The 20,771-nt window shown below is 38.8% G+C and overlaps 2 protein-coding genes across 2 annotated transcripts in view; both read left to right on the top strand.

Moving 5' to 3' along the window:
- Positions 1 to 15,350, top strand: part of LOC133988325 (rap1 GTPase-activating protein 1-like) — a 41,475-nt gene extending 26,125 nt beyond the window's left edge. The window contains exons 4-26 of the mRNA XM_062427950.1: positions 814 to 849; positions 2,103 to 2,150; positions 2,615 to 2,653; positions 2,849 to 3,040; positions 4,282 to 4,385; positions 4,856 to 4,934; positions 5,082 to 5,135; positions 5,232 to 5,315; positions 6,153 to 6,253; positions 6,385 to 6,514; positions 7,291 to 7,446; positions 7,533 to 7,604; positions 7,705 to 7,791; positions 7,914 to 8,054; positions 9,201 to 9,332; positions 10,690 to 10,767; positions 11,758 to 11,867; positions 12,074 to 12,193; positions 12,384 to 12,519; positions 12,634 to 12,745; positions 12,992 to 13,071; positions 13,307 to 13,354; positions 13,611 to 15,350. Coding sequence (XP_062283934.1) covers positions 814 to 849; positions 2,103 to 2,150; positions 2,615 to 2,653; positions 2,849 to 3,040; positions 4,282 to 4,385; positions 4,856 to 4,934; positions 5,082 to 5,135; positions 5,232 to 5,315; positions 6,153 to 6,253; positions 6,385 to 6,514; positions 7,291 to 7,446; positions 7,533 to 7,604; positions 7,705 to 7,791; positions 7,914 to 8,054; positions 9,201 to 9,332; positions 10,690 to 10,767; positions 11,758 to 11,867; positions 12,074 to 12,193; positions 12,384 to 12,519; positions 12,634 to 12,745; positions 12,992 to 13,071; positions 13,307 to 13,315 — 2,100 coding nt within the window. The 3' untranslated portion in view covers positions 13,316 to 13,354; positions 13,611 to 15,350. The remainder of the gene's footprint in view (positions 1 to 813; positions 850 to 2,102; positions 2,151 to 2,614; positions 2,654 to 2,848; positions 3,041 to 4,281; positions 4,386 to 4,855; positions 4,935 to 5,081; positions 5,136 to 5,231; positions 5,316 to 6,152; positions 6,254 to 6,384; positions 6,515 to 7,290; positions 7,447 to 7,532; positions 7,605 to 7,704; positions 7,792 to 7,913; positions 8,055 to 9,200; positions 9,333 to 10,689; positions 10,768 to 11,757; positions 11,868 to 12,073; positions 12,194 to 12,383; positions 12,520 to 12,633; positions 12,746 to 12,991; positions 13,072 to 13,306; positions 13,355 to 13,610) is intronic.
- A 2,200-nt stretch (positions 15,351 to 17,550) lies between these two features.
- Positions 17,551 to 19,798, top strand: aurkaip1 (aurora kinase A interacting protein 1). The gene is made up of 5 exons (XM_062427537.1): positions 17,551 to 17,609; positions 18,626 to 18,731; positions 18,834 to 19,297; positions 19,438 to 19,566; positions 19,605 to 19,798. The coding sequence occupies exons 2-4, from the start codon at positions 18,680 to 18,682 to the stop codon at positions 19,552 to 19,554; spliced, it is 633 nt and encodes a 210-aa protein (XP_062283521.1). The 5' UTR covers positions 17,551 to 17,609; positions 18,626 to 18,679; the 3' UTR covers positions 19,555 to 19,566; positions 19,605 to 19,798.
- The last annotated feature ends 973 nt before the right edge of the window (positions 19,799 to 20,771 follow it).

Here is a 20,771-nt window from a genome sequence, read left to right as displayed (position 1 = left end):
GCATACCCTACAATCAGGTAAAAGGTTGATGAAGATAAATATTTGTCTGAACTTTGGCAGTGTGTCTCGTCGTAGGACAGAACATTTAAGCTTTACCAACTTTACATCTTTACACCTGCTGTATAGCACTGAGTAATGACATAGCAGTTTTCCTGAATGCAAATGTTCAATATTTGAGAAAACCTTTTAAAGTAATCCTTGATCACATGTTTCTGAAGTTTGCTACATTAAAAGTCACGTTACTTTGGTTTGGGGCAGGAGAGACCCAAGCTGTAATTCTCTAAAACAATTTCTGTCGTTGGAGTTTAACTACAGTTGTTTTTAAGAGGTTAGATGACATATGTCACTCTGCAGGATAACATACTGTACATTTCTCTGTAAGTCAATGGCTTTTTGGCAAAAAAAAGAAATATATATTTATTCATGCATAGACCATATAACACATGAAACATTAATCATTTCTTTATTTGTTGTACTAACAACACACTATAGACATTTCTGTGTTTTTTCATCCTGTGCAAGCCTGTTTTGTAGCAAAGAGGAAGTGTTACCTCCCCAGTACTTATTGGGTTTCCACGAGATCAGAACATAAGAGAGCAATTATTCAAAAAGGAAGTAAAACCGTAATGTCAACAAAACTCAAGGGTTAAATATCTGTGTTTTCCGGTTACTGGATGAAGTGTGAAGGTTCCTCTCTACACCATAAGTGCTGAACAGGGTGGAACTGTAGCAATCGGACTCAGTGCTGTAGAAATAAATTAACCTCAAGATCAATGAACTCAAAACATTTTCATCTCACTCTCCTCTCTCCAGACCACAGATTTATTTGAAATGATTGAAAAGATGCAGGTAAGGTGATACATTTTATTTTTGTCTCAGCTTTTCTAAGCTCTACTCACCAAGCAACTAACCAGTCGGTGTGTCTCTCTTCCTAATCCTGCAGCTGTTTGGCCCTCTCCTCGGCTACAATACTTATCTTTCTGTACATGAGAAGGATATTGAATTGGATGGTTTCAGAGGAGAGTTGTCAGAGTGTTATATGTGCCTCTCAGCGTCTCTGTTAACATTCTGGTTGTAACACTGACTGACAGCACTGTGAGCTTATTATCTCACCTCAAAAACTGTCTCCTGGTTTCTGAAGGCTTCAGAGGGATGTTTGTTTTAATCATGCAATCCGACACACATGATGACCTAAGAAGTTCATGATAAACTTAGACAAATTATATGTTATATGTTTTTTTGGCATATGTGCAAGCAATTAGTGCATTAGTAATCAAGTACACAGTGGTGATTTTTTTTTGTTTCACTGTAGTTCAGAAATATTAAATTAATTACTCTCATAGCTTTCAATGGCCATAATATATTTTATGTCTGGCAGTATTTGTTAGCATAACTGAATATTTTGAAAAGAAATATGCCTCTTTAGCTGGAGGTGTATTTTTTTCCCGGTCGGACAGTATATTGATAGGATGTATCATCTTTCTCAACGCCAGGTACCATCACCAAGCCCTGATTTAGTATCACTGCATCAGTTTCTCTCTTGCTCACTCTCTTTCACACGCACACACTCACATATTCACACAGAGCTCGGATCCAAAGGGTATTTCAGTGTAGGACTGTCACTTAGCTTTGCATCTTTTTAATCCCTGGGGTCTTATTACCATACTTCTACTGTGTGATAACAGACTTTTCAGTCACTCCCCAATGCCTACTCTTTAGCATACTTTAATTGTCTCTTGGTGTCCGCTCTCTGACTACGTAATGTGTCTCCTTTTGTACTTTTCCATCTGTCCCTCTTTGACTTTGCTGTGTTGCCTGCTCTGTACCTCCTGGGAAAACTGTGTCATTATGTAATGAGGTTGATAAATTTCTCCCAGTTTGGTTGTTGCTGTTCATTTAAAACACAAGTATTACACTGCTATATGTCGCTTTTTTGTATTTTCTAATCAATAACAAGTGTTTGAATTTACGCATTTGTACTGACTCAGGTTTTTTGAAAGCAAGACCATCTGCTGTGTTGATAACTGAGCAAATGCCTTCTCTCTCTCTCTCTCTCTCTCTCTCTCTCTCTGGTTTTCTTATCGCACACTCTCCTCTCGAAGGGCAACAGGATGGATGAGCAGAGATGCACCTTTCCTCCCCCACTCAAGGTATGACTCCATGTGGATATCCAGTATTATTCACGTGATGTGGTCATTCTCTCATGACTGCACCACCATATCTTGCTCTCCCAGAAAGGCTGATTGCTTCAGCACACAGGAGCACAGTATTATTCATAACGCAGTAAAATGCTCTCAAGTCGTGCCATTGTTTTTACACCAGCAGCGTTAGTTAGGATTCAAAATCATATACCCGCTGATTGTGTGCCCTGCAGACTGAAAGGCTGAAATCTAACAAAGAATGATGACAATATCAGTAATGCAACATCTCAGAAGACTTTTAATGTATGATGCATCGACAATTTATTCTTGTGTAATTGAAAAGGTGATTGTCATTGCATAACAGTTATGTAATTACTCTGAAACAGTAACCCTTGGGATTATAGAGTTGGACTGTGTGGTTATTTTTATTCTTTGATGAGGAAAGAAAGCATTTTTTTATCCTTTTTTTCCAGACTGAGGAGGACTATATTCCCTACCCAAGTGTCCATGAGGTAGGATGATGTCTATATTTGCTGCAGTAGCACTTTTCATTATTAGTGCTTGTTAATTGCTAAGAAATAAGTTTAATTTCATTATTGTCCATGTGGGAAACAGCAGATTTCCATGTATTTATTTCTGTACCTTATTCTCTGGTATACTTCTGAAACAACTTTTTTAAAATTTCCATTCTGTTTATTTTGGAACAGGTGTTAGGGAGAAAAAGCCCCTTTCCTCTCATTCTCCTGCCACAGTTTGGAGGCTACTGGATTGAGGGAACCAATCATGAGCTGAGTGACACAGTGGACGCAGAGCAGCTGCAGCCTTTGTCCCCAAACACACGCACCAAGCTGGAATGTAACACAACAGCTACACTCTTCCGAAAACACTTCCTGGGCAAGGTGAGCCACTTTGAGCACCACAGAAAGAGATCACGTTTGCCATCATTTGCATTTTTTCTATATTAAATACTTTTTATTGTCTCCTTGAAAAAAAATAATGAATAAACTAAAAACTATATATATTTGTGACAGCAAGCTCCATAATGACCTTTCAATAAAAAAACAAAAAGATGCCAGACGCCTGACAATAACAGAGGAAAACAAAAAGAGACAAGTGCGGGTTCATCCAAGTAGGAATTTAATAATTAAAAAATAAAACGTATTATATATATACAGCATATTTAAAAGTAAGGTGATATCATACTTGCACTGAATTTCTATGTTTCAGTGTTAATGTTCAGTTTTTTTCAGAACGTTTTGGACATTGGACAAAACCAAAAACTATAATTAAATAAAGCGTGGTTTCCACCATATCCTGTTTATCATTAAGATGTCACTGATAAATGTTGTCTAGCTTGTTGAATTAGTGTGATCAAGTTAGTATTTTTCATGCGTATTTTCTCCAGAAACTGGGTGCAGTAGTTGTATGTGTTGATCTCCTCCCAATCCTGATTTAGTTAAGCTTATTCTTAAATCTTCCCATCTTATCTTAGATGGTGCATCTTCATCTTTATCTCAGCTGTAATCTAATACACTGTATGCTTTCAATTAGATTTTCAGCAATAGTTAGTTAGTTAGTTAGTTAGTTAGTTAGTTAGTTAGTTAGTTAGTTAGTTCATAGATTACCCATGTACAATTTTTATGGCTGTAATCATGCAATTAAATGCATTAATAGGAACGTCAAATTATGATGTTTATTTAGCAATTAAGTCAGTTCTACAAATTCTTAAAAGTGATATGACCAAAGTCATATTCATGAATGCCTCCTTGTAACAGCTTCCTTCCTCCTAAAATGAGCCTTGTTACTCTCCTAAAATATTTCACAATCATTTTCACGTCTTGCTCATTATAGTTATGAAATGAATAAGCAATCAGTGAATCCCTGAGGAGTAAACACGCTAACAGCGACCCACCTCTCTGTCTGACACTTAGTACTTAGGGTACTCAGGTTGGAAAGATTGTGACTGGAGAGCATGCACATGTGTGTGTGTGTGTGTGTGTGTGTGTCTGTGTGTATGTGTGTGTGTGTGTGTGTGTGTGTGTGTGTGTGTGTGTGTGTGTGTGTGTGTGTGTGTGTGTGTGTGTGTGTGTGTGTGTGTATGACAAATACTAATGGTTGCATCCTTGCACTGTGCCCTCAGGAACACTTTAATTACTATTCAGTAGACAGTGCCCTTGGACATCTGGTGTTCTCTTTAAAGTACGATGTGATTGGTGACCAGGAACATCTCCGACTAATGCTCAGGTAACTCTCATTATGCATACATGATTCAGTACAATGTGGCTTAATTTACAGAGAAAATTTAATCTTTACATCTATGTTGTGCACATCGGCATCTGAATGCGTAAGATTAAGCAAAACACGACCTCTTTCATGATCAACAGGAAATAAATGCAGAATAATCCACTTTTTTGTTCCTGAGATACCCAGTATAGACTGGATAAATACATCCTCCGGGCACTGGTGTTATCGTAAGAGTCATAAAGCTTGAGAGAGTGTCAACAGCTCTGTCATTTCCACAGCGGAGTAACAGATGGACTATTTAGGCCAACGAGTGGGTGGGGATGGATGGAGGGAGGGAGAGAAGGCAAAGAGAGGCGAGGGTGGGGAAGTTTGATAATGGTCCGTACCACATCATCTCTTTCCCATCTGAGAACTGTTCTATCACATTATATGGTTTTAAGACCACACTGATTGTTTTATGACTTCGCCAGGACCAAACTGAAAACCTACCATGATGTAATCCCCATCTCCTGTCTGACAGAGTTTCCCAATGTGGTCCAAATGGCCAAGGTGAGAGGGGTTGTATTTAATGATGATGCACAACTGATCATGTGTAAAATGTGCAATATACAATGTACATATGCGGAAGATTTGTCTGTTGTGACAGTGTCAAATTTCATTCTGACATTTTCTTCCTCTTTTTAAAAAAAATCCAAGCTTGTCTGTGAAGAGGTCAACGTGGACCGCTTCTTTCCTGTCCTTTATCCAAAAGTAAGATTTCCTTTTGTTTGTACAGCTGCAGCTCCTGTATACTCTATGTCCTTGTCAGTCTTTAGTATCTCTTCTTATATCTGTATTTTTTTACAGGCTTCAAGACTTATTGTCACCTTTGATGAACAAGTAATAAGCAACAATTTCAAGTTTGGAGTCATTTATCAAAAGTTTGGACAGGTGAGCTATAAAGTCTCAATGTAAGTTAAAAATACACTGTATTCAGCCTGGAACAATGAGCATGTACTATACATTGTAATTTCTGATTTCCTCAAGGAAGCCGACTATGCTGAGTCCTCCTCAGTCTTAATTATGGCTTTCAATCCAGCCCAGTCAGTGTGGCTGTCTTCAATGCTCCCTTTCATTTTCTGCTGCAATCACAGCCCTTTTGTTCACTTTGTGGGGGGGCAGAAGAGCTATTGAATGCTTAGCTGAGGGCACTTGTACCTTCAAATGGAGACCTCAGTGTGTAGAGATCTGCACCGTTGATCTCTTAAAGCCTGCAGAAGTTTGAATACATTATTAAGTATATTGTAAATGAACCAAGGGTCTTCTCACAAAGGCAGTGAGGGTCCTCCGCTCATCCCTCAGGTCATTTTCTATCCAGGAGAGGTGCTAAGTGGAGAAAGGCTGAGGTTGAGTATTGCAAAAGGGAAACAAAATGGAAATGCTCAACAAGCATGCAAGGAGCTTCTTCTATGTGTTTGTGACCAGGCACATCACTACTTCTGTTGCTGACAATAGATAATCAACTGTTCATCGCAGCTGATCATTATTGCACAAGCATTGAAGTAACCTAGCTTTACTGTTAAACCTACTGCTATAGTCGATGAAGGTCACCTGTTTATTTTCAAATGCAAATGCAGTGTGTTTGGACAAGAGCGCCAAACACTCATCTGATACACTTATCCATCCTGCTTCCAGTTATTGACCCTACTGATCTTGTGCAGTAAAAATACACATTACATAAAATATCCATTGTGTCACTGCTTACACTCAAGTATGCAAATCTTACAGACTTCAGAGGAAGAGCTATTTGGAAACAGTGAAGAGAGTCCTGCCTTTGTAGATTTCCTGGAGTTTCTAGGAGAGAAAATTGAGCTGCACAACTTTAAAGGGTAAGGACCTAACTGATATTCAAAACATGATGCTTACCACAATTCACATTTTATCATGCTCGATACTGTAATGATGGTACTTCGGTGATGGTGGAGAATATCCTGTTAGACATGGTTCTGTGTGCTTGCAGTTTTCGTGGAGGGTTAGATGTGACTCACGGGCAGACTGGCACAGAGTCTGTCTACTGCAACTACCGCAACAAAGAGGTCATGTTCCATGTGTCCACAAAGCTGCCTTACACAGAGGGGGACACCCAGCAGGTACTGTAATACAATACCAGACTAACACACATTTCATAATTCAGTACAAGCAGTCAGACTGGTTCCGCCTGGGTATCATAGTACTTATTTTGTATATTCCATTTTATTGTGCCACACACCCGAAGCATATATTTGCAGAGAAAAAAACCCCAACCCACTTGTAGTAAACATGAATCACTCTAAATATGCTTTAGTGTCTGCATATGTGAGCAGCAGTCCTCCCTCACATTGATTTAAAGCTGAGAAGCAGCACTACATTGCTCACACAAGCGAGTCCACCCCCTACTCTGTCTCATACTCACACAAACACTGATGAATTAGCAGAAGATAGCACACCATTTGCTATTGTGGTTTGCACAAACGCAGATGAGGCAATGTCTGTATGTTCAGTCTTCCCGGTAGTAGTGGGTGTTGTAAGCTCTGGTTCCTTGGAGTCAAGCAGTGCTTGTTCAGGCTGTCATCAGGGGAAACAGCACTCCCTGCTGGTGTTTTTAAAACTCGCATGCTTCAGCTGTGAGACTGGAAAAGGGAAACATGAAGAGAAAGCACTAGATTCATATTATTGATCTTTTCTATAGCCTACATACTGAACAAATCATTATTATTTATTTATTTACCATGTCCTAGATAATACATAGATATGGCTTTTCAAATCCTGCAGATAATCAAATTACATTCATACATATCATCCAACACTTGGCATCAGCATTCTTTCATCCTGCAATAACTGTCTGTAGAGTATCAAATTTAGTTGCTTTGTGGCTCTTGTGTTGCAGTTGCAGAGAAAGAGGCACATAGGGAATGATATTGTGGCCATCGTATTCCAAGAAGAAAATACTCCCTTTGTACCGGACATGATCGCCTCCAACTTTCTCCACGCCTACATTGTGGTCCAGATGGTCAACCCCTGCTCTGGTAACATTCTCTATAAGGTGACCTGTTCCCTTCACTATGGGCTGACTTTGCTTCCTGTTATAAACTGGGATTATTAAACTTCATCTCACTGTTAATTCTTCAGGTGTCAGTGACAGCACGGGATGACGTACCTTTCTTTGGCCCGGCCCTCCCAAATCCTCCTTTCTTTAGAAAAGTGAGAGAAAGGAAAACTTGTCGACCTGACCATTGGCATATGATTATATTTTAGTGTCCAACATGATGCCTTAATTGTCTCTCCACTCCTTTTTTTCCAGGGCCCTGAATTCCATGATTTCCTTTTCACTAAGCTCATCAATGCAGAGTACGCCTGCTACAAAGCTGAGAAATTTGCCAAATTAGAGGTAAGTTTTTAAAAGATATTTAATACATTTCTTATTATTAATGCATTTCTGACCAGAACACTATCATTTGTTTTCCTTTTATATCAGTTCCCTCTTTGTGTATGTGTGTGTTTGTGTTTAAGGAACGAACACGGTCAGCCTTGTTAGAGACGCTGTATGAGGAGCTCCATATGAACAGCCAGGCCATGATGGGTGTTGGTGGAGAGGATGACAAGCTGGAAAATGGGAGTGGAGGAGGAGGGGGCTTCTTTGAGTCCTTCAAGGTAACTGGAGCGGCAGCAGCAGAGGCTGGAGCTTCAAACTAACAGCTTCACTTCCTGCAAAATTCTGCTTCAGTGGAAAAAAATAGGCAAGGAGAAGTAATACGTGTTAAAACTTGTATGCAACAAATTCCTTTGTAAAGACATTTGACTTATGCTAGCTCTAAGACAGGAACACTGTTATTTACATAGATGGCACAGCAATTTTCAGTTCAAGTTCAGACTTTTGGAAATTGCGCTTAATTGCTTTCTTACTGAGAGTTAGATGTGAAGATTGATACCCTTTTTACAAACAGAATGCCATCAATCTAACTCGGGAAGAAAGCATATTTTCCAAAATATCAAATTATTCCTTTAAGTGTCATTATAAGATTATAAAGATCAGAGTTATTGCACAGGAACAGTATAAAATTGGCATCTAGTTACATATTTTTGTAATAGTTCTCTTTTCTGTGGGTGTAAAAAAACCACTGCCTTCTCTCTGGGAGAGAATTTCAGGATTGTTTTTTTTGTTTGCTAAATGCGAGCTGCCGGCTGTAAAGGCCTTCAATCTCTCTCAATTTCTATTAACCTGAATGAAAAAAAGCTCTGATGCTTTGTCCTGCTACAACACCCCACTCTTGGCTTCACAGCATTTCTTCCACATGCTTCCTAACTGTTTTTTGCTGCTGTGCTCTCCGCATGCTTCAGTGTTCCGTCTCTGTTCACTTAGTGTGTAAGTGATTCAGTCATCTTCATATGTCATATCAAAGGGAACTGATAGATTTCTTCCACCATCAGATGCGTCTGCTTCTCCACTCTGTTGCCTGCAAAGAGGTCCGCTGGGCTTTAAACTTCTCCTGCCTGTGTTTAAACTCTGGTCAAACATCTGCAAGCCACTTGGCCCTTCTACTTTCCCTTCTCTTTTACTACCTACCTAAACATAATGACTCATCTGAACCCTCCTCCAGGCCCTAAAGCTTAGCAGTGTTCTCTGTCGCTTCCTTGTCTGTCAGGATTAGCATCAGGCCAGTGCTCTGCCTGTAGTGGTCAGAGTTCAGGGACAGCCCCGAGGCTCCTCTCGGCCTATAGCGCCGCACAGCGATGCTGAGGGGTCACAGAGGTCAGGACCATCTGAATGTATCTCCTCCTCCTCGTCTCTCTCTGTAGCGGGTGATCCGCAGCAGGAGCCAGTCTATGGATGCCATGGGTCTTACTTTCAAGAAGCCGCACACAGTCTCCACTAGCCTCAGCGGAAGCTTTAACCACAACCCAGCAGAGAGCCCCAAATTCCCAGGGATAGTAAGTACAGCCTCCTGGCCTTAAGGGAGGACAATTTCGCTCCCTCTGCCTCCCCTAGCAATTCTACTAGAGTTCATGCCTCTTCTCTCACTTGCCTGCTGCACTAACTGAAGGGCTTCACACTTGGTCGACTGGAGCATTTATGCCTGGGTCTGAAACTTGGCTCTCACATTGCAATGGTTGCACATTGTCTGCCACCACATGATGGAGTGACTTGACACTCACAGACTTGAATACTTGCAGGACACATGGTGAATTTCTCCCCTGGGTTAAAGCTGCTTCTATAATACTTAGTGTTCTTTCCTTGTATTCTCGTTAACAAAAAGCCTCTTGCATCTGCATTGTTCACAAATACTCACTTGAATTCTAATGAATGTGGGTTGAGTCCTGCGTGTGTGAGTGTGTGTGTGCGTGTGCATGCAAGCTAATGCTTGTGGACTTTGTTTGGTGATCACACAATATTTTTGATTGTGATTATGAATATTTCTATCATCAGGTGAAAACCTTGTATCTTCAAATGTCAATATTATGAAAATTACACAGTAATTGGTTCTGAAAACACTAAAATTTGAGTATCACACAATCATTTTTTAATTTGTGGAGATTTTCATCCTTCAGTTGAAAGTAAAACATTTACTCCCCAAATTTGTAGTTACAAGGTCTTCACTTAACAGTAATAATGCATATGACTGCTTTTCTGACATATACTGTATATTTAGAGGGTTGTGGGAAATTGTATTTTTACATTTTTAAATTCTGTGATTTGTATGGAAGTAAAATCATTATGAATTTTTTCTCTGTTAGGCATTGAACAGGATTGTTCAGTCTTGCATACATTTGAAACAGACATCCTAAATACCTTAATCTTGTATTTCTAGATCACAGGTTGCCTTCTAAAGTAACTAACCACAATTAACCGTAACAAACTATATTAATGAATATAACTGAAGGTTGCTTTTTGTAAATAACTCTGTCTTGATGTGAAACCTAATGTTTAACTGCTGTATGTCGTCCCCTGCTGTTTTAAAAAAATCTCTTTATCATCTTCTCTCTCACAGGCCTATAGCTCACATAACTGGTTCATCATTTCTCCCTCCCATTCAGCTGCCTGTGTTGCACCTATGGAGCCAAAATGTCCCTCTCTCTATTCTCCAATTAACATATGCTTTGTATTTTGTTTGAACAACACAACTTACTGCATGGAATCTCATATATATTTGTATATATACATGTCTCATGTTTTCTCTTCCCTGTTTACCCTTCTCTCTCCCCTTTGTCGACTGTCATCATCACATCTCTCTCTCGCTCTCTCTCTCCCTCTCCCTCCCTCCCTCTCTCCTCTTTCTGTTTGGCTCAGTCATTGCTTGTCCCAGGCAAAAGTCCCAGTAAATATGGACGCCGAGGCAGTGCCATAGGGATAGGAACAGTAGAAGAGGTTCATGTCTAATTCTAACTACTCTCTAACTACTCACTTTCTCTTCTTTGCCCCCTTTTTTGTCTGCATGTCTTCACTGCATCATGGCAAAAAACTACATTTCAGCTCTCCAACGTGTATTTAACGTAGTAAGCAATGTGTGCTATAGACATGATGTATTGTATAAAGAACGTTATCTCAATCTGTGGTAAAACAAAAAGCAGATATAGACATTTTCACATTAATAGATTGATTTGAATATTCCAATCCTTAGACACCATATAGATTATTAAGAAATAGCTGCTCTGTGATGTGAGTGTAGCACATAGACAGTTAAAATCCTAGTTGAAGGTGCCCCCATGACTCCCCACTGGCTATTATTGTAGAATTTTTTTTTTCTATTCTCACTGTCCTATCTGCTTTACTGCAGTGTGTGTTTGGCTTCTGTAGTCTTTTCTGACTACTCTGTATTTTAATTCCAGTATGCTTAATTCTCTGTTTGTTTAAAAATGATGAATATTAATGATTTAATGTCCCCCTTAAAGAGAAATTATGAAAAAAGAATCCTCCTGCTCTTTGAAGCCAGACTGTATGAAAAGGCTTTTTCAAGTTCTTATTTTGAGAGCTTTACAAGGGAGATTGAATGAACAAAGCAGTCACTGAGAAAGCATATTTAGTGGTTGGCCCTGGAGCCTTTAAGTCCATCTTTCATCTCCCGCCTTAGTATGCTCTGCTCTGGCTGAAAGACTGGCACTGGGGCTTGACATTAAGCCCCTAAGTGCATATTTTAACTTTTTTTTTCATCATAGTAACAACTTGAAGGAAGCACTGTTACTCCTCAGCCTGATAATTCAGGATGACATGTTTTTGAAAAGCATTTTTCCAAATTAATAAAATAAAAGGAATTTGAATGGTTAGGTCAAAACAACCGTTACCTCCCTTCAGTAAGAAATAAACAGCTCCTTAACATTACTCAAGGATCTTGACACTGTTTTGCCTCTCTCCCTTCAGTCTTTGATAATCCCGGGGAAAAGCCCGACCAGGAAGAAGTCTGGTCCTTTCAGCTCCAGGCGAAGCAGTGCCATCGGTATTGAAAACATTCAAGAAGTCCAGGAGAAGAGGTGAGGGACTATTATTGCACAAGACTGCTGTATTTATTTTTATGTGTACCCATATACCTTTTGTTTGTTCTACCTCTTATATTTTGTGTAGCTAAAGCTTTGTAACTAAAGTTCATAATGTACAGCCCCTGTTAGAAATATCAGTTGCTTTAGTTTATGTTACACCCGATTTGCTGATATTTTCTGCCATATTTCTTGTGTAATAGCAAAGAAAACTCCCCAAGCACTCAGAAGACCCCTGACAGCGGTCACGTCTCTCAAGACCCCAAATCTGACAACTCGTCCAATCAGAGCTCTCCTGAGGTTCTCACAACCACCAAGAACAGGTGTGTATAATAGACAGTTTACAGCCCTATCACATGAATATTGATTATTTCATATTTGATGTTGCCATACCTGTGTTTGTGTAAGCCGGGTTATCCTCTGCTGCCGCAGCAGCATGTTGAATGACTTTGCTCTATGCATAAGATAAAATCAGGTGTGGCTGTGCTGGAAAGTGGTTAACCCAGGGTGTAGTTCTTGTCTCGGTGGCAGGGCCGCATCCATCCCCGAGGGTCATGACCTCTCCCGCTCCTCCTCCAACGCTAGCAGCTTCGCCAGTGTGGTGGAGGAGAATGAGACAGAGGCCACAGAGGACTATGATACAGGCATGGTGAGCGACACATTGAATATGTGAGAAAAGTGCATTTAAGATATTTCTTTTTCTTTTAGGCTTAATATGCATGTGTGTTATTGCCGTGTCTCTCTCCTCCTGTGCACTCCCCAGGAGAGTCTGTCATCTGCCGGGACGCCACACAAGCGAGACTCCTTCACCTACAGCACTTGGCTCGAGGACAGCGTTAGCAGCACCAGTGCCACCAGTCGCAGTAGCTCCCCAGGTGAGAGAGGTGGGGTGCTTGAAGAAGCAAGTTGTAACAAATAATGTGGTTACAGGATATTAGTCAAGTTTTTAAAGACAGCAGGATTCAGAGTTAAGAAGATGACAGTTGTTTACATAGATGGAAATATTTCTGGTTTCATGAGTCAATATCTTACCTGATGCTAGATTTAATCTTGTGATGAAGAAATGAACAGGCTACATACGGCATACAGTTTATGACTTGCTAAACACACCGATCCTTCAGGGCCTGGTAAACCTGAACGAGGGAAGGGGACAGACATCCGTATCAAACTGGAACGACCACACGATCATCAGTCCTCATCGGTGAGTCAACCCCATCTTGGACTAAACTGCCAGCTAGCAGTAACTCTTGATGTACAGGGCACACTGGCATTGAAACATTTTATACCCTCCTGTGCACTAAATAGGTTCTTCACTGGAGCTGTAGTGTGTGACCTCTGCTTTACTGCTCTTTGTCGCTTCATTGCTTCTCTTGTGTTGTTGCTGATCCTGTGCTCTGTTTGTTATTTTATTGCTGTTTGTGCATTTCTGTGTGCAGAACTGTTAGCTCCACCCACCTGGTTGTATCCTGGATCTCCATCTTCAGGTTAGACTTTCCTCAGTAATCTCTCAATCCATGGATTTAAGCTATGGACAGATGCAGCAGATATCCTGTGCATACATTGAAACGGAACCAAATGCTGCTTATATACTGAGGATTAAACCAAACCAAGACATATAGATATTTTGGCAGTGTACGAAACTGCAAAGTACACATTTTTAATGTTTTAATAAAAGTATTGTATTCTAACACTTTCATCTGTGTAGCGGGTTTTAACCAGACGTCTCTCTCATTCCCAAAGCATTCCCATAAGTCACAGTCCTTCTGGGAGATGAGACAAGTGCGGGCGTTCGCCACGACCAATGTGGAGGAGGAGGACGATGAGCGAGAGCAGAAAAAGCAGGGAGAGTCTGGTCTGTCTGCTGCTCAGTGAAAGTCAGAGTGCGACGTATCCAGAGACCTGGAGGACACTGGAGAAGATGACGCACAAAGAGAGTCCAGCTTTTGCACAGTGTTGTTTCCTTCCACTCTTTTCTTTGCCTGTTTACACATCTGTTGCCTAGTTGCTGTTGTTTTGTTTTTTTCTTCACCTGACCTTTGTTTCAAAAGCACACATTTTAACTACAAATTGAATCTTTTTTATTAGTAAAATATATTACTTTGGTTTAGTTTGTGTTGTTGAAGCCTGGATGTGCTGGCTAAACAGGGTAAAGACAGTGCCATTGATCTCTTTGTGAGAGGGATTTTTGCTGTAGCATAGAGAAGATAATTGCCTGGATGGTTTTACCAAATCAATAAAGGTTTTGGCTCTATAAAGATCTCTAATACACAATACCAAATAATAGTTTTCTAACAGAATGTCCAATGTAATATATATAGAATATAGCATTGTTCTGTTTAATGTGATTATTTTATGGGTAACGTCCAAATAGAAGTAGTGAAGCTGCAGCAAATTATTTTCTGACAGTGGCTGCACTATTTCCTCTACTGTCCAAAATTTACATAATAGCAGATTTCAAACCTGAAACTACAGGTCACCATGAAGATACAAATGTATAAATAAATCAAATGAAATGGCCTTAAAATGTAAACATGCAATTTTTTTGTCCTTCAGATCATTTTACACCACTTCTTTTCCTTACATGTTCTGCATTCAATTATGGGACGGTAATATTAGATCAGTTGTAAAACAGTGTTGGTCAGAATCATTTTTAAGCACCCCTGTTTCTGAAGAAGCTATGGTGCAATGCAGTTATGCGTCAATACTGTCTATATAGTCTATTAATGTATGGATATATCCACCATTGACTGATTTAACTGTTAATTCTGTCTTGTCTGTTGATGCAATGACCAGTCTCTATGTTGTTATGAGTTGCTTTTTTCTGTCTAATATATATGTCTTTATTTATTGATTTGGTTCCAGTCGGAGTGGCATTTATGGCGTGCATCTGATATACTGTACCTCTGTGATGACTACATTCAGCATCTTGTCATATGCTTGGACTGTACATGTTGCTTTGGAGTAAATTATAATGTTGTCATCTGTAAAGCTCTGTCTTTTTCAGGGGTTGAATCTCTTTGAGTGCAGTAAATTTGCAATGCAATTATGATAAAACAGTGAATATTTATTTGCTTTTAAGATGAGAAAATTACTCCAAATACAACTACTGATTTTGTAAATAGATATTTAGTTGGAGTACATAGTGTATAATATGTAGGCCATTGATATAAAATGTGATCGACCAACACCTTGAAGAACTGCCAAGTTAACAGTTTATCAATGTTTTATTATCTACTACCCTTACCTTTAAATATTATTTTGAGAGAATTTTGTAGAAAGAAATTATTTTAAAAGCTATTCAGACTGTTCTGTAAAAGGGAAAATCATATACAGTTCATCCTGCTGATCATTTCAGTTGCCTTATCATCACACACGGATGGTAGATAGTGAAGGAGATAGTTAACAGCCAGCAGGATTAACAATGAAATGAATGTTTTGTTGTTGTTGTTTTTATTGTAAATAAATGCCCTGAGAACTTTACAGTGTATTGTACATCACATCTTGTTTTTTGCAGACAAATGCAATATTCTAAGTGTCACATGGTTAGCATCCCTGCTGTGAGATGCCTTCATACAGTATATGTTCCATTTCCCACAGTCGTAATGAAAGCTAAGAGAGAAAGCCCCATGAATAAATGATTTGATGTGGCTGCCCACAAGTATGTTAAACTAGAGCAATCTAAAAGTGGAGGCTTCCCTGGTTATACAACTATGCCACATGGATGAAAGAAACATGTTCTGTTCAAATGAGTCAAAAAGAAATAAAACTGAACCATGACTGAAATGGGCTCTTCAGATGTATCCACACACACAACAATTATGTGCTGACAGTAACATTTTCACAACACTTCACAAATAGGTTTGGAAATATGCTATTTTACTTTGGAAAGAATAACACAGATGGCATGTAATAATAAATCAAACTAAATTTAGTCAATGTTCTGCTCTATTCTAAATACTCTTGCGGCTATCCTGTTACATAAGCTAATAAGTGCCTGAATTTATGTGCAAAAATATTCATACTGTAAGTAATGTTTAAAAGAAGGTCAGCCCTGTAAGTATAGTGAAGGTCAGTCTTCATGTATAAACAGCAGTAGCACTAAAACCCCTGGGTCATGCTGGGATTTTGTTAGGCTACCAGTGGATGTTTGAAATACAGTCAAAAACAGCACATCACATGCATGTTAAAATATTTGCTGGTAATACCAAAACTGTCAAAAAAACATGATTTTGCTAAAATATAAATAAGGTCTTTAAAAAAGGCTTGTGCTATGAGCCCTTTTCTTATTTACAGCTGGAATTATTTATCCTGGTGTTAGTGTAAACTGTATGGTAAAAATTACATGTTGTGCCCTTTGACAGTCAGATTAAAAATGTCAAATATTAAGATGGACTAAAATAATATACTTTAGCCCTACAGTGTATAACATAAAGGGGCACAGTAAGTCAGTTGCAAATAATCACAGTCATGTTTACCTATCTATATTCACTGTGTACTTAAACATGGAGTTGCATTTCCATGTTGCACAGTTTGTGTTCTTTCAAGAATTTACTCCACATATTAAATATTCCCGGAACTCTATTCAGGCAAACTGGCAGATTGAGGGCTCAAATCTCAGCTGAATTAAACTGATGGCCCATAATAAGGACAGAGTTGGTTCATTTACTCACATACCATTGCTTGTAAGAATATTAGTGCCCTCCAGTGGAGCCATTAAAGCCCTCCCCTTACATGGATCATCATAATCAAAAACTAGATAGAACTAAGTTTTATTTATTTTTATTAATAGGTTTAGCATGATAGTATAACATATTTTCTAAAAGCGCCGCACACATCCAGACAAAACACAGAACTGTATTATTCTTCAACTGGGCTGTTGGAGGAAATGTGGAGAGGTCATGGCTGATCATGCCCATATATTTTGGTCCTGCCCCTCCATTCAAATTTTCTGGAGGGAAGTGGCAAAGATCATTTAAAAGGTTCTGTGTTTCAATATCTGTACATCATTCATAACCCTTTATCTTGGAAATATCCCGGAAGGGCACTCATCTACTAAAGATCTTACTTGCAGCTAAAAGGCCATCACAAATAAAATATATATATATACTGGCTCCAGAAAAACTGCCCACTATAGGCATTTTTGTTAATAATGTTAAACATTTACATGTTTTAGAACAAATGATTTATTCCATATGACTCCAAAAAGATTTGGGAGAAAAATGGTGGCAAAAATGACGTGCTTATTTAACCAATGAGACAGATAATTTATAATTATTGTATGTATCATGTGTGGTATTTTGTTTTGAATTAGGTAAACTTGCCTTGGCTTACATATCATCCATGGATCTCATTTGTTTGCTTTTTGCTGTGTTTGGTATTTGGTTGTTTTTTTTTGTTTTTTGTTTTTTGCTCTTCTTGGTTTCTGTATTTAAAATGTGAATAATGTTTATAAATAAAACGTAAAAAACAAAACAAAACTATGTTATTCTTAATGTGTCGGTTTTTTTTTATCATGGTCATCATCATAAAAATAAAAAATAAAAATAAAATCAATCATTCAATAAGGAAATCAAGTGGTATCAATAGCTCATTCTCAGAGGTCTATTTATTTGTTCCGGCGGAACCTTTGTTCGCTCTGAGGAACAGGAGGACGTACGTGTGTGTTTCACACCAACCGGAAGCGGTGTTCTCTTCGTGGAGTCACATTGAAGACGAAAATCCCGGTTACTATAACATCAGGTAACGTTAATCTGCTCCTAAAATAAGGGAAATGATTGTAGTCAGATAGTTCATGGCCTTAACAGTAATTGCTGGCGTCTGTTTGAATGAAAATGTCACATTTTGTATCGTCCTCGGCCGAGCTTCACTGCTAGTTAGCATTAGCAACAACCTCATAACCGGGGGTCAACCTGCAGCCAGATATATGACAGGTTTTATTCATATTTATCGTGTTTATTCTCTCAATAATGTCACTAAATTAAAGTTTCTGACTACAGTTACTGTACAATTTAGGCTGACCTAAATTGGTCTGCAACTAACCTCATGATGATTGTCATTATGGATTCATTTGATGATCATTGTCTCGCTTTCTTTATAAAATATCAGAAAGTAGTGAAATATTTTAATAGTTATAACTTCCTACAACTCATGATTAAGTCTTCATATGTCTTGTTTTGTCCAATAAAGTTTGTTGTACTTTATTACACTCTTGTACATGTTACTATTATTTTACTATATATTTTACCACTGTTGTTTTTATTGCTTATTATTCTTTATTGATGCTTCTCTTTTTAAAATATTTTATTATATTTTATTCATTTTTGTTTTTGCAATACAGTACATTTCCCCATCGTGGGACTAATAAAGGAATATAATATCTTATCTTACACAACACAACTAATAATGCTCACAATTTTGACTCTGGAAGCAGCAATTATTTGGCTTTGTACTTTGGCAATCAATCTACTGCAACTATTAAATTGTAGGAGATTCAATATTTGTTTGTCAAAATATAATTTTAAGTTAAATATTGTGCTGCAGATATAATCTGGCCTACACATCATATTCTACACAATAAAGAAAACTTCTTTGTTTGGTACAGATCTCCACAAATATCACACCATAATTATATTTATTATGTTTTTCAATGAAAATGGGAATAAGGATGTAAATTCTCACATATGAGAAGCTGAAGCACCTAGTTTGAAAACTCCACAAAAGAGCTTCGACCAACTATACTTTGCTCTGTCCCACAGGACCGGTGACCAGTCAGCCCTCTCCTGATGCCTTTATCTGGATGATCCCTAACAATGTTTACTTCAAAGGTCGTCCCTCGACTCAGTCTATTACGTAGAGCAACTTGTAAGTATGAACAACTATATATCTATGTCATCTCATCTAAATGTTTTCCAGTGTAAGTAATGTCATTCAAGATGGCCTGATCAACTTTTTCTTGATGTCTAGGTGCACTTCAACCTCACGGAGAAACTTTGAATGGATGTGTGCAACCAGTCATTCCCGCTTCCTGCTCTTCAATAAAACAGAAACTCAGAAACTATTCGACAGCAGCGGACAACAGATCTCCACCTCGATGGGTCCAACTCGAGCCAGAGTTGGAAGACGCTCTCGTGCCGCGTAAACTGTCAGTAAGTCCTCTGGAGAGCTGGCTCTCCCTGCGCTACTCGCTTCCACCCCTGCTGGAGGCTCCTCAGCCCCAGGAGGAAGTGGATCTTCTTGAGGAGAAGGTGCTGCCACCACTTTCTGTCCCCGTATTTGAGGATGGCGAGAATTCAGTAACGCCTCTTAGCTGTAAGAATGTTCTTGAGATCCGGCGAAGGAAGATGAACCGGCACAAATACAAGAAGCTGCAAAAACGGACTAAATTCCTGAGGAAGAGAGTGATGGAGGGCAGGGGTAAGAAGAAGCAGGTAAGAGTTTCCTTTTTTTTTTGGTGGGGAAATTGATTTTATGGTCATATAACAACTGTTTAAATCAGCATAATTCATTATGACATGCAGTATATTCTCACCTACATCAGTCTTTACAAATGTGTGTTTGTCCTGTGCAGAAGCGATTTGAGAAAGACCTGCAGAGGATTTGGAGACGAGCCGGCCTGAAGAAAGCTCCAGAAGGATGGAATACACCTAAAATCTTCGTTAAACATTATGGAGGCAGAAAGGACTGAGAAACACTTGAGAGTGTGTGTGTGTGTGTGTGTGTGTGTGTGTGTGTGTGTGTGTGTGTGTGTGTCACATCTTTTCACACTGGACGGCTCTGCACACCACTCATGACACACTGCAGTTAAAGCCCAACAGTACACTTTGCAGCCTAAAGCTTAATTAAAGTATGTTGCAATTATGACATATTCCCTTTGTGTGTACAATTATTTTTAACAACGTGTACATAAATCTAATAAAGATCTGTCTCTGTCAAGCCCGAGGCATGGTGTGTTGTAATTTTCTGGAGGTCATATTTTAGGCTGATAATGACACGATATGTTGTTGCTCCTGATATTTGTCCTGGTCATACTCTGGATGGCAGTATTGTGCTGAATCTGAAAAAGATTACATTTAGCTATAATTACCACTGTCATTTAGTCTAGTCATTTTTCATGGCATAACTAAAACAGAAATAAGACCCCCCCCCCCCTAATTATCAGTTGAATGTGTGGCTAAAATCTAATTAGCTTTTTTAATAACCTCCTTTAGCAGGCTAGAAGTAGAATAGCATTATTTGACCCAGAAACCAGCGTTAGAAGATCAGGAAAGGGAGAAAAGAAGAATGACCTACTTCCATGGGTGTAACTTTTCCCAGGGGTTCTTTTTTTTAAATTGTTTACAACTGTTTTACATAAATCACTGGTGTTTTCACATGTATTATTGAAGAATTTGACTTAATGGAGGGGGGGGAAAGCATTTGTTAACTGATAAGGAATGAAAATATAAGCCTGCATTTAGAAATATTACTCATGTAGTGAACGCAGATCATCTTTCATTTAGTAGTGTCAAGTTTTAGTGCATTATAAAACTGTTTCGGAGGGACAGAAAGCTGCAATCCTGTGTTTGTATTTTGGTTGTGGGTGAGGATATCCTTTTTCCATTTGGAGGAATTTGCCTTTGGTGCATATTTTCTTTTTTCATGCTTAATTACAATAATCAGAGAAAGGTAAACACTCTTTATCTCGATTGGCAGGTGACCTCACTGTAAACAAGCCTTAAAGGAAACTAAAATCCGATTTCAGCATCAAAACTGCAGGAGCAGCTCCTCTCCTTTGCTTCTCCTTTATCTTTACAGTTTTCAGATTTAAACAGAGGGGACTCTCTGATGTACCAGCTCCAGGTAACAAGTATTTTTGATTGACAGAAAGCTAAAATACTGTTATTATATTTTGGAGGAATGCGC

The sequence above is a fragment of the Scomber scombrus genome, chromosome 10 (genome assembly GCF_963691925.1).
Source record: "Scomber scombrus chromosome 10, fScoSco1.1, whole genome shotgun sequence".
Taxonomy (NCBI): domain Eukaryota; kingdom Metazoa; phylum Chordata; class Actinopteri; order Scombriformes; family Scombridae; genus Scomber; species Scomber scombrus.
This window is presented reverse-complemented; position numbering and strand designations above follow the sequence as displayed.

Bases quoted from the DNA above. Each gene is read 5' to 3' on its own strand.
- aurkaip1 (XM_062427537.1), top strand. From the start codon at position 18,680: ATGTTTACTTCAAAGGTCGTCCCTCGACTCAGTCTATTACGTAGAGCA. The intron at 18,732-18,833 runs GTAAGTATGAAC...CTTGATGTCTAG, and splicing joins TCTATTACGTAGAGCAACTT to GTGCACTTCAACCTCACGGA. The intron at 19,298-19,437 runs GTAAGAGTTTCC...TGTCCTGTGCAG, and splicing joins GCAGGGGTAAGAAGAAGCAG to AAGCGATTTGAGAAAGACCT.